The sequence below is a fragment of the Coffea arabica genome, chromosome 10c (genome assembly GCF_036785885.1).
Source record: "Coffea arabica cultivar ET-39 chromosome 10c, Coffea Arabica ET-39 HiFi, whole genome shotgun sequence".
In the NCBI taxonomy this organism is placed as follows: Eukaryota; Viridiplantae; Streptophyta; class Magnoliopsida; order Gentianales; family Rubiaceae; genus Coffea; species Coffea arabica.
The window spans coordinates 53,532,180-53,545,750 of record NC_092329.1 but is presented as its reverse complement, the minus strand read 5'-3'; the positions used below and the strand labels follow the sequence as shown (position 1 = coordinate 53,545,750).

General features: G+C 37.9%; 1 protein-coding gene across 1 annotated transcript; it reads left to right on the top strand.

Annotated features, from left to right (window-relative positions):
- The first annotated feature begins 821 nt into the window (after positions 1–821).
- Positions 822–1,643, top strand: LOC140015585 (ethylene-responsive transcription factor ERF021-like). Its single transcript, XM_072068277.1, has one exon. It carries the CDS (start codon positions 871–873, stop codon positions 1,456–1,458), a length of 588 nt encoding a protein of 195 aa, XP_071924378.1. The 5' UTR covers positions 822–870; the 3' UTR covers positions 1,459–1,643.
- The last annotated feature ends 11,928 nt before the right edge of the window (positions 1,644–13,571 follow it).

The window sequence follows — 13,571 nt, the reverse complement described above, 5'->3', positions numbered from 1 at the left end:
AAGAAATCGTGCGCAAAGAGAACGTGTGTCAGACATTAGCATTTTAGTTTAACAAGAATAACCTCTGTCCGAAAGTTTTTTGTTCCTAGTAAAATTTCGAATCCATTGGACGAAATGACATGCTCAAATTTAATGTAATAATAGAGGAAAACACACTTTTCACAATTAAAATATTGTAGGAGGGGATAAGAAACACAAATGTCATCTTATAATGATTCTTTTTTGTTTTTTCAGATGACTGAAAGAGGAAAAGAGGAGGTACAAAAAACTGACTAATGTTCAAGGTTGATTTAAAGATTTGAATTCTATCCATTTTGGGTTCCAACTAAGTAGTGAGTCGGTGAAGATCATCTTCTCTTTGGCCCTTTTACTTTTCTAGTCCAGAAGTTGGTATATGTCGGCCTATTATGGGCTCCCACCCTTTCTTCTATAACTATGCATCTAATCCATGCAGAGTAGAAATGAAATAGAAAGCAAGAAAAAACGAAAACCAACGAAGCTTCGACGGATTTCGATTTCATTGCAGAAATATCTTAACGCGTATGAAGGCAACAAACAACAAAAGGAGCAATTAAAAAGGGAAAAAAATAGAAAAATGATCCCTGCTCATCACAAATGTTAAAAATCTGTTGTCACACTCACAATGAAAAAGAAAAAAGAAATTCATTGAACGAAATTGCTAGGAAGCTCGGTCGCCAGTTTCCCACTTCGATTAATGTTTATGTTATTGACTTAACACATAATCCAGTGATTTCATTATCTCGACAACTATAAATGCATGACTAATTTGCCTGGATTCTTCAGAATCTTTGTGACTATATTCTATCACTACTTTGTCAATATACATTCTTCTCCAGTCTTGACTGTAGAATGGAAAACAACAACAACAACATCAACAACAATGGTGGCACGGGAAGCCCTTCAGTTTACAGAGGAGTGAGGAAGCGAAGATGGGGAAAATGGGTATCTGAAATACGTGAGCCAGGTAAGAAAACTCGGATATGGTTAGGTAGCTTCGATACTGAAGAAATGGCAGCCGTAGCCCATGATGCTGCTGCTTATTTCTTTCGAGGGTCTGCTGCTCGACTGAACTTTCCTGTATTGGTTGGCAATCTTCCTCCTCCGGCTAGCTCGAGCGCTGAAGATATAAGAATGGCAGCCCAAGAAGCATCTTTGCTGGTGAAGAATTGGAGTGGAGATCAGCATAATGGTGGTCATCAGGCTGCATCAGGAAGCTCTAGCAACATGGCTAACCACATTGATACTCAGCCGCTTACGGTAGGGCTCTCCCCCGTCCAAATTCAGGCCATCAATGACTTGCCATTGGAGTCACCAGATTACAAAAGGTGGATGGAGATGGCATCTGGTACAGAAGTTTTAGACGAACCAATGATTTTTCCTGATGACTATGACATGGCTGACTATGAAGAGATACCTGATGATTCGCTATGGGGTTAGACACGTACACTTTTAGATCAGATATTAAAGATTGTAGTGCTGATTTTACTTGTGTGGCCGACTTCCTTTTGAATAGAAAAATAGAAGCTAAAGGAGATCTCCTAAATAAACTAATCAATGTAACTGATATTGTATTATTGATTTTTGCTAGAATTCACTCGTATATTTGATTGAGTGAGGATATGCTGGACAGAAGAATTTTATGTCTAGTTCGAATTTTTAGTCCACTTTGTTAGCAATAGCCACTTTTGGCTGATGGCTCCTAAAAGAGTACTGTTATGTACTTGAGTTTGACTTTTGATCTAATGTTGTCTATTGCTTGTGTATCTGTTGTTGTGGGGAGATAAAGTAATTTTTTTATGCCAAAGTGAGGCTTGTAAAAGCTGTATCTTCAGTCTTCACTTCCTCAGTAGTAAAATGTTATGCTGGGAATTTTAATTTAGTAGACATGTGGTACAATTATTTTTGCATAATTACCAGTGTCATAAATCTTCTTGTTCTTCTTAATTTTTTTTTAAGAAAACTTTGTCGACCTTTTGGCTAAGATCTAGTGTAGTGTAAAGAGTCTTTCTATTAGAAAGTAAATGCGAGTTTTGTGTGTATCTGCGAGTTATTTTTTGATATATTGTATGAAAGAAATGTTTTTTGAGTTTCTTTTATATATATTATTATAACATTGTATTTGAAAAACATATTTTTAAAAAATATGTCAATCCATACGGAGCCCTGGTTTCAACAACTTCTAGGCCCTTGACCAGAAAAGATTTTATTTAAAATTTCACTAGCAGTAAAATATAAAAAACGAACTATAGCCGTGAAGACAGGCTAGTGATCAAATGGAGAAAATATATCCTAAGGGAAAAAAGTTCTTGCCTCCACACGATTTCACGCGATACCAAGATACATTATGTGCAGCTAATGATGTGGCTATGGAACTGTCATTTTATATATGCATCGATCAAATGAAAGTGGTGAAAGCATTCGAGTCTTGGAGTTAAGATCAACCTAAATTGAGATTATAACATGCACTTCAAATTACTATTATTATTGTTGTTTAAAGGGATTCAACAGGGTTTCTGTACCTGCCCTTAATGACATGACATGAACTCGTAATCTACTAGTCACACATGAAATGCTTTATCACTTGATCTGCACGTAATTTGTTGTTAAGATTATTTGTTTGCACATCATGAATACAAAAAATTTCCTTATAGTTCTAATAATTTGTCTAAATACCTTAGAGTTTTTCCAAGTTGCTAGCTAATGACTCTATCTCTCTCCCTTTTAACCAAATAGAAATATGAGTAGTACCAAAAATATTAAAAACGAAAAAACAAATTTCAATAAAGGAAGGCTTTATTATTCAGGAATTGCATCCTCCCACATATCCCAATCCTATAAACCAGGTGCCTGCTTTCCCAGGCATCTTCACAATTCTTAACATCAACAGCGGCTACCTTCCATCTGAATTTGAGATTGTGAAAAGCGTACAATAATTTTCACTGCCTGCAAGGACGTAGATGCTCCAAGCATTTAGATTTCTTTGGCTGTTCTTGGGCATTCTACTTCTTTTAAAGCACATAAAACCAGCTCCTTTATTTTCTTCTAATAGGAGCGTATTATTATTCCAACAAGAACAAGGAGATACATTGGCTAGCTAATTCCCTAAGAGTCCTATGGAAAATTTTCAGTGCTGAAGATATAAGATTGGCAGCCCATGAAGCAGTTTTGCTGCTACACAAACCAGTGTAGATCAGGCTGCATCAGGAAGGTGAGCATTGGATTCACCGGACTACAGAAGGTGGATGAAGATTGCATCTGGTTCAAGAGTTTTAGAAGAACCAATCATTTTTCTGGGTGGCTTTGACCGACTATGAAAGATACCTGATTATTCCCTCGGGTTCGCAGTAATGATTTATAAAATATCATGCACTAAAGACTTGGTACTAGTGTTAATTTTATTATGATGCAGGACAATGCCAGCGGATAGCCGGCACCAAGAATTTTAAAAATTTCATTTGACCCTCATAAATTTTGAAACTTTTTTTGTGTTATAAATTTAACCTTTAGAAATTATTGTATACTAGTTACTTGCCCTCCTTCCCCCCCCCCCTCTCCCGAAACCCTTCCCAAGCTTGAGAATTTGTATTTTGTGAAAATAATTTTTACACCTTCCTTTCGTCCCACAAAGTTTTCAAAACCCTAACTTGCAAATAGAAGTCTAAATGAGTCTATTTAAGTCAAATACTCTAGCATTCAATTTTGTTTATCTACATAAAGAGTTTAAAATTGTATTTAAATTTGGTTCGTTTATTCCTCGAGCCATGAGCAATTGAGATTTTAGATATTGTATTTTACTGGATACAAAATACTATTCATGTTTGATTTGATTAGTTGGAGGACTAAAATTTAAATTAATGAACTTTTACTATCCGAACTCAATTCGAATATTGAGCTCCTTGATTCATCTTTCAATTGATTTGTGAATATAAAATTGTACTACAAAAACTGTTTTAATATTGAGTGGCAACCAAATTGGAAATCCTAACAATGACGATTGACCATGTTCAAAATTAAATTTAAAAAAAAAAAGCAAGAAGAACAAGAAGAAGCTATAGGAGATGTGATATTGAATTAATTAGTACAACTGACACTGAATTCTTCATTGGAAGGATCTCACTCATATGTTTGATTGAGTGAGGAAATGCTAAACTGAAGCACTTTTTCTATGAACGAATTCTTAGTCCATCATTTTTCTAGAAATAGTCAGTGTTGCATGCCTGAATGGCTGCTAAAGATTATTATGCAAGTGAGTTTGACCATGGTACTTTTGATTCGAGTTTGACCATGGTACTTTTGATACAAGTTTGTCCATTGTTTCTGTTTCTGTTGTTTGGGGGAAGGCAAAGTGGTGCTTGTAAAAACTTTGTATTTGCAATTTCCAGTTGAAATTGTAATGCTGGACTGCTGCTTTGTTTGAAGTTTAAACCCTGATTCAAAATTATGAAAATTGTAGAGCAATTTTCACTACCTGCTGGGAATGGGACGTACATGCATGCTCTTGACAGGTTACTCCCTCGGCAACCTTCGATCGAGGACTTATCTTTGGATCATCATGTTAGCAGAATCGGACTCCTTAAATTCGTCTAGAATAATTGTTGCAAAAGCCACAAGGCTAAATAGATTTCTTAGGCTCTTCTTGGGCATACATCTTCTCCAAAGCACGTAAAAGCAACTCTCAATTTTTTTTTTTTTTTATAAGACTCTCAATTTCTTTTTAATTAAAGCTTATTACAATTGCAACAATAACAAGGAGATATTGACCATATTGTAATCCCCTAAAAGGTCCAATGGTAGATATTTTCGATTAATCTTTTCAACCTTGTCCATGTATAAAGTTTTTGGCAGTAACATATCCGGATACATACCTGACATGTATCTTGAAGCACTACTTTACTTCTTTTACAAAACTGACATCATTTTTAATAAGCTATTAAACAATTTTCAACTTGCATTAGTTTGAAACCCAAATTTTGGTAAAATTGATATTTACGAGAACAATGTCCAATGTCAAAAACAAATTGGAATTAGTTAAAAGTTTCACATTTGCATTTCAAGTTCCTAATGTTTAAAATTTTGATCAATATGGTCTCTTATGTCTCAAATAGTTATATTTAAGATTTTTTGAATGACGCAAAATGTGAATTGAATTAAATGCATGGCAAATATATTCTTAAATTCATATAGAAATTTCTAAAAGCACTTCACATCCGCACGGCACCGTCCTTTAACCTAAAGAGCATCTTTTTATTAAATTAATTACAAATCGAGTAACAATATACTAAGAATAATAAAAAGAAAAATTAGCGGGAATAGTGGAATCTTAATGTTAGTATATCATTTCATTCAAAACACTGGGTTTGTTTGGATAGAATATTATTTGAAATATTATTTGAAATAATTATTGTAGCACTTTTTGTGATATGATATATGTAAGATAAAAAGGTGATTGGAAATATAAAAAAGTGGGTTGAGAAATGCGTTTACGATACAAGCTGTGAGAACCCTGAAAATATATATAAACCAGTGCATATTTCATTTGCATTTCTTTTATTCCTTAATAATTTCTAGCATTACTTTTACTTGTTTACAAATAAGTACGTAAAAACAATTTTATGTGAGAAATAATATAATTTTTCTAATTTATGAAATTTCTTGGTTTTGCTTGACTAAATTAATACCTTTGGAGTTAGAATAATTTTATCGCCCTAGCATAAAATGTTAAAGTTTTTAGTTTCCATTACGATAGTTGAAGTCCTGCAAGATTGGTATATAATTAGGCGTTCAAATCACACTTGGGGATAATTTTTGGAATTAAATTAGAATTGAGAATTTAAGTAGAGGTTAGGAAGAAAGTGAAAAGACTAAAATGCCCCATACAACCACAACATTTCCATGCAAAACCAAACAATCCCTCGGACAGCATCATAAGCACCGCACCATCCGGCCAATATAATTTTCTACCATCTAAACACTCAACCTCCTTCTCAAAACCGAGGCACCCATCTTTCTTCCTCTTCATTTCTGTATCACAGACCACCACCGCACTCCACCTTCATCGTGAGTATTGACAGAGAGAGTGAGGAAACAGCTTCATCCGAGAGCAAAGAAAAAAAAAACCTTGAGAACTGCAATCCGCGAGCTGCAACATCTTCCATTTCTGCCCGCGAGCTAGGAGGAAGAGAGGGAGAGATACCGTGGGAACTCCATCCATTTCTGCATCATCAACCAGCTGCAATCCAGCTTCAATCTCCACTAGTCGCGGCCACTGAAATCCAAACCAATCTCCAGTCACGAGCGAGCCGAGAGCTGAGATGGAGAACAGAAATTTTTTCAGGTTTCTTGTGCGTGAGCTGAGTTGTTCTGAGGTAATTTTCTGGACTATTTGGGTTGATCAGAGGTAGATTGAGCCATCTAGGGGCATGCATGTGTTGTTTGTGCAGTCAGATGATGAAATCAAAGTTTAGAAAAATCTGTTTTGGAAGTAAATGTTTCTGCCGAGAAGCTGAGTTGAAGATGCAGCTTTATTTTTCCTTCCCTGTGACAATCTTAGCTTAATTATGTGTTTAACCAACCAAAAACAAGAGGTTTAAGCTAGATATAACCTTGCATGTTGAGTTTAGACAGCCGGATGAGTAGTTTAGGAAAGAAAAATCTGTTATGCGTAAGAATTTGAGACTGCCGAGAGCTTGACTTGAATAATGCAGCTTCATTTGGTATAATTTTGCTGTTTTGAGCCTCTAACTGTGATTAACTAGTTAATTACAATATAACTAAGCTCTGCATGTAGTTAATTAATGGGTTTAAATTAGAAAAATAAAATGAAATAGAAATATGCTACATATATGATCATCCGAGGCTTGTTGGAAGATTTCTGGAAATTTTGGATGACTTTTGTCGTTAATCGAATTTAATTACTGAGCTAGATATATTAATTAACTAGTTAAGTGATGGCATGTTGAATTGGAGCCTTAACACTTTGATTTAGCCGAGGAAAAAACTGGATTAAGAACATCTAATTGCTGGAAAACTTTGTGAACTGCCGCAAGGTTTGAACTGGCAAATTTTGAGGTTTATGACTGTTGTTTGAACTCAATTCTGAACTGGAAATGTTAATTGGTTAGATAAGTTGATGCATGGCAAATTTGAGAACCTAAAACCATGTTTTAGCCAAGGAAAAGTTGGATTTATAAACCTCGAAGTGCTGAAAAAGTCTTGATAGCCGAGAGGTTTGAGCAGGAATTTTCAGTTGTTTTTGGAAATTTTAATGGGTTCTGGAATTTTATTTTATTTCTTCCTTGGAATGTAATGGTTTAGAAATGCGTGGGAGATGTGTATTTTAAGCTGTGTAAGTTGCTTAGCGATGAAATATTCAATATATTGGAAGACTGAACCAAGAATGTTGGAATATAAATGCTGGAATTTTTCTTTACGATAGCCGAAGGTTGAGTTGGAATTTTAGCTTGGTTTTGAAAATTTCTTTGAAACATAATGGTTGGAAATACCTGGAATATGTTGTTTTAAAGTTTTATAAGATACACGGATGTGAAACACTTGGATTGCTGGATGCTCAGGGCTAATGATTGATGAAGCCCTTGGCCATTTGAATGATTTTATACAAGTGTCAAAGTGTGATGAAATTAATTGCTAGAATTACTTGAAGACTTTATATTTATTTTGCTTCAACTGTGAGGTGATATGAACTTGCCAAAACCAAAAGCTAATGATTGACGAAGCCTTGGTCATTTATTCCATTTTGATCAGAAGTGAATCTATTGAAAACCCAGGGCTAATGATTGACGAAACCCTAGGGATTTTCTATTAAAATGTGATTTTGATTTGCTGGCAAATTTAAACCATAATGGGATTTCGAAATGGGATCGAAATTGTGAAAATCGTTTCGACCCTGTGAACTAGAGCAATTTTGATCAAGTTAATTAAAAAAAAATTTTTTCCGCTAGTATCAAACGATAAAATTCAGTAATTAGTATTTTACCTTAAATTTTGCCAACCGACAATTTTTCTTTAGCTTAAACTAGCCTTGATAGTTATAGAAAATAATTTTTCTAGCTTTTAAAACCCTAAGTCTTGTTTCATTTCCTTTTCTTTCTTTAAGACCTGTTCCTTGCTAGTTTTCTAGAGGAAATTTTCAAAATACGAGATTTTAGCGATTTTAACTAAACGTTCAGAAAACTTGTTCAGCAAGAAACATTATTTCACGTAAAAAAAAATTAGTTTTAGTAACACTTTTGCAAGAAAAGTAATATTAAAGAAATTTTACTAAGTATTTTACTAGTTTTAATACTACATCGTTTGTTGAATTATTCCAAGAAAATAAACTAGTTATACTACGAATAATTTTTCCTATGTAATCCTAAAACTAGTATAGCCCACTTATAGTTAAAATTTGGTATTTTAGGGTTTAGCGAGGACGCAGATTTTAATTCCCAACTTGATCAGTAACTTCACTCTTGGTGAGTGTCCCTGCTTGTTCTATTCCTACCTGATTTAAGTGCTTTCTTGACTTGATATGTGATATTAGCAAAAAAATGGTTTTTGATCCATCAAAGTGAGCAGTGTGTACTTTATCGCACTAGCCGTTCGAGTGGTGACTTGCGTGAAATAATTTTTCTCGTGAATCATCGAATCTAAATGTAGTTGCGTCGTTGGGTGAATCTCTCGACTCCTGAATCCAACTGCAATAACGTCGTTGGGTGAATCTCTCGACTAATTTCCTGAGGGTATACTCAAGTATACTGCTCCAAATTTTCTAAGGGTATATCTCGAGTATACTGCTTCCTTAGTTGGTGTTTGGGCCCTGGACAGGGGTACGTACGGTGACGGGTTAGGAGTAAAAATGAGAGGATCTACATGGACTATAAGTAGTGAGAGTTGACGGAGGGTCAACTACGATGAATGGTGATCAAGCGAGGAAAATGGCTCCTGAGAGCCCCTGTATCCTACCTTGTGTTGTTATCCGCTTTCCTACTTGTTTACCTTAGTCAATATTGATTCTTGCTATTTGTTTATTTAGATGCATGTTTTGGGGCACCACTGAGTTTTACCTCTCCCCACGTTTATTTGTTTTCCTTAACAGGTTCTGGAAGTTGAAAGTTTTGAAACTTGCTCATGTTTTTCTTTTGGAATGTATATGAATACTATGACTACATTTGTGGGCTGTAATGCGTTAATTTGGATAATGTACTTTTTATTTTGGATTGTCACTTGAAGCTGGAAAATGTGTAAACCTTAATTTGGATGCTTGGCTTGATTGTTGTATTTTGTTGTATGAATTTTTACTTAGTCAGGACGGTACGATTCTATTGCGCAGTTCGTAACGCGTGAGAATTTTAGAAGCCGTCGATTGGCTACGTTAAATTATTTCTATCTCTGAAGTTAATGTGGTTGTAGTGACGGCCTTCTTCGGGAGAATTATTTTGTAATAGATTAGGTTATTCTTCGAAAGGATTTGGGTTAAATGCTTGCGTGAGTCCTGGTGAGAATTGGGCAGACGGTCCGCCAACCCTTTGGTTCGCCTTAGGGGGAAGTGGGGTCGCCACAGGTGGTATCAGAGTCTAGGTTAGAAAAGTTACTCGAGAGACATATTAGATGTGTTAGAAACCCTAACCCTTTTTAGAAGTAAGAATTGAGACCATTAGAAATACCTTAAGTAATATCCGATCCAGTTAGCTATTTAAGTTCTAACCTTTAAGTTTTGATTATTCTGCAGGTATGGAGAATAGTAATGGTCATACTAACGGTAGTGGAGCGTCCAATGGACACGTAGAGCCGCTGAGATCTATTTCATATAGGCCTCGAGGTGGAGGAGATCGAGTTCGATACTCACCTGCTGATAGGCACCCTAGATGCCAGTGTAGAGTCACGTATGCGTATCCCAACGACTTGGTGTTATCCCTAGATGATGAGCGCCGCCACTTGTGGGACACTAACCACACCTTGACCCAGGATGTGGAGGAGTTGAGTATCATGATGGATACCCAGTTCGACCGCATAGCCGATTTGGAGATTAGGCTAGCTGCTGAGCATAATATGCTGGGGGCTACTCGTTTGGAGATAGAGCGACAGAGGTCTAGGGTGACCCGACTAGCTGAGGGGATCCGTGATAGGAGTGCCGGCATCAGGGCTGATGCCGATATGCTAATGGACGAAGCCACTAGTTACCTTCAGGGTAACGAGCAGGCAGGCGCAGAGAAAGATCCGGAGGAGGAACCGGAGGAGGATCCGGCTGAGGACGTTGCACCTGATAGCCCTGCTGAGGGTTAGGCTAGGATCGACTTAATTATATTAGATATGCAGGGTTAGGATAGTGGGACATTTGTTGAGTCATCAAATTTTGTTTAGGTGGATGACTTGCTTTCGAGGCACCATATCCCTAATTTTTGTTTAAGGGATTATCTGTATGTATTTTTGCTAGCTTATGTGTCTTACTTTTGGGAATGTCCCAACCCGTTATTTGTATGACTTTTCCGTAGAAATATATTTTAAATGTTTTATTTTCCTTTTCCTCCATTTCATAATGATTTTAATCACAAAAAGAATAATACTAATCATAAATAAATAACATCTTCGCCCAATTGTCTTATCCTTCCGTAATGGGCGTAATTAGGCAATGGATCGCCAAGTGATAGGAAGGAGCCGTGGGAGACCCACTAGACAACACCCGGAAGCGGGTGGTGATAGAGAACCCGAGGTCAACCAAGACCAAGGGTAAGAGGGTGTGGCCGGAGATCGAGTGGCCACCGCAATTAACCGTATCACTGACGTCTTAGAGCGTTTGACTGAACACCAAGCCTTTGGACCAGTGCACCGCCAAGGAGGCCCAGCCGATTCCGAGGATCGGGCACTGGAGAGGTTTCTGAAGTTTGGACCTCCTAAATTCTACGGAGGACCCGAACCGGAGGTAGCTAAGGAATGGTGGGAGAGAATCTCCGACATCTTCGCAGTTTTAAACTATACAGAAGAGCGACAAGTGACTTTTGCCGCATTCCAGTTTGAGGGAGCCGCTCGCTCCTGGTGGAACCTGGTGAGGGGTAACTGGGACAGGAATCATACTCCAAGAACTTAGGCGAACTTCACAAGGGAGTTCAATGCCAAATTTCTTCCACCTTTCATTCAAGAGAAAAAAGAGGATGACTTCATAAAATATAAGCAAGGGGCGCTGAGTGTCGCCGAATATGAAGTCCAGTTCACAAAATTATCCCGTTTTGCTCAGAAATTGATAGCTACAGAGCTTAGGCATGTCAGAAGGTTTGTGCAAGGACTGAATGTGGAAATACAGGAAGGTTTAGCTGCCGTGAAGATAGACACTTTTGCAGATGCCGTAGAGAGAGTCCAGAGAGTTGAAATAGCTAGAGCCCAAGTGAAATCTTTTCAGGTCAAGAAAAGATTTGCTCCTAGTAGTAGTCGAGAGCCGACGTATGGAAATGCTCCACCGGCCAAAGTGGGCCGAGGAACCAGCGGAATGACTAGTCCTGGAGCACCACGAGGCGCACCAGCAAGAGGAACCGGGACAAGGAATGCAGGGAAAAAAATAATGGAGCTAGAGGAGGATCGAATGGAAGGGGACAACTTAGGAATATCTCGCAAGGAGGTCGAGCAATAATTTCTCAGGTGACTTGTGCCTATTGTAAGAAACCTGGCCATACTATAGACGGTCGCTGGAAGAAGCAAGGAAAGTGCTTGAGGTGCGGAAGTAATGAGCACCAGATTTCTGGATGTCCAAAAGTGCAGGAAGGGACTAATCCGAACGTTAGACCAAACACTTCTGGAGGGAGCCGGCCAACTGTTCCTGTCAGAGTGTATGCTATAGATGACCAACCTGTACTTGATTCCTCGGAAGTCGTGGAAGGTACTCTCCCCATTTTTCATCGATTAGCTAAAGTGTTAATTGACCCCGGTGCAACTCATTCATTTGTGAATCCAACATTTATGTCCGGAATTGACGTGAAACCCGTTAGATTACCCTTTGACCTTGAAGTTAGGACACCAATGGGTAATAAGAAGATAATCACTAACTTAGCCTATAAGAATTGTGAATTCTGGATTGGAGAGCGTAAAATGCTGGTGGATCTAATAAGTCTGGACATAAAAGGGTACGATGTTATCATAGGAATGGATTTCCTAGGCCAGTATCATGCTAAGCTTGATTGCCGAGCGAAAGTGGTAGAATTCTGTATACCTGGAGAAACAACCCTGAGGTTAGATGTTAAAGGTAGGTTAGCATCCTCTGCTATGATTTCAGGAATACGGGCGAGGAAAATTTTGTCTAAAGGAGCGCAAGGTTTCTTAGCCTTCTTGATTAATGCTCCCAGCGATCAAGTGAAGTTAGAAGAGGTACCAGTGGTGCGAGAATTTCCGGATGTTTTCCCGAAGAACTAAAGATTTTACCGCTAGAGAGAGAAGTGGAGTTCAAAATTGATTTGGTGCCAGGAACGGCTCCGATTTCTAAGACTCCGTAACGAATAGCTCCTGTCGAGCTAAAGAAGTTGAAAATTCTACTGCAGGATTTGTTGGAAAAAGGTTTTGTGAAAGAGAGTGTCTCACCCTGGGGAGCACCCGTTCTATTTGTCAAGAAGAAGGACGGGAATTTGAAACTTTGTATTGATTACCGAGGGTTAAATGAGGTTACAATTAAGAATAAATACCCTCTACCGTTGATAGATAGTTTGTTCGACCAACTACAAGGGTCAGTAGTTTTCTCTAAACTGGATTTGAGGCAAGGGTATTATCAGTTGAAGATTAAGAAGGAGGATATACCCAAAACTGCTTTTAGCACAAGATATGGATACTTTGAGTTCGCAGTCATGCCTTTTGGATTAACTAATGCACTAGCGGCATTCATGGATCTTATGCAGAGAGTCTTTAAGAAGTACCTGGATCAGTTTGTAGTAGTGTTCATCGATGATATCTTGATATACTCTAAGACACGAGAGGAACATGTTAAGCACTTGGAGATAGTTTTGCAGATTCTAAGAGAGCATAAGTTATATGCCAAGTTCAGTAAGTGCGAATTTTGATTGGAGGAAATATCTTTTCTAGGGCATAAAGTTTCTAAGGAGGGAATTGCCGTGGATCCGGCAAAAGTTGAGGCCGTTATGAATTGGAAACAGCCAGAAACCCCAACTGAAGTTAGAAGTTTCTTGGGATTAGCAGGTTATTATAGGCGATTTATTAAGGATTTTTCGAAAATTGCTGGACCCATGACCGAGCTAACCAAGAAAGGGAATAGGTTCATTTGGACTCCGAAGTGCGAGTTAAGTTTTCAGGAATGAAAGAAGCGTTTAACATCCGCTCCTGTTTTGGTGTTACCTGACGGAGGAGAAGGTTATGCCGTGTACTCCGATGCTTCTGGAGAAGGTCTAGGATGTGTTTTAATGCAAAATGGTAAAGTGGTTGCCTACGCTTCCAGGAGACTGAAGCCTCACGAACAAAACTACCCAACTCATGACCTAGAGTTAGCAGCAGTGATTTTCACCTTAAAGAAATGGAGACATTACTTGTATGGCGTGACTTTTGAGGTTTATACGGACCAT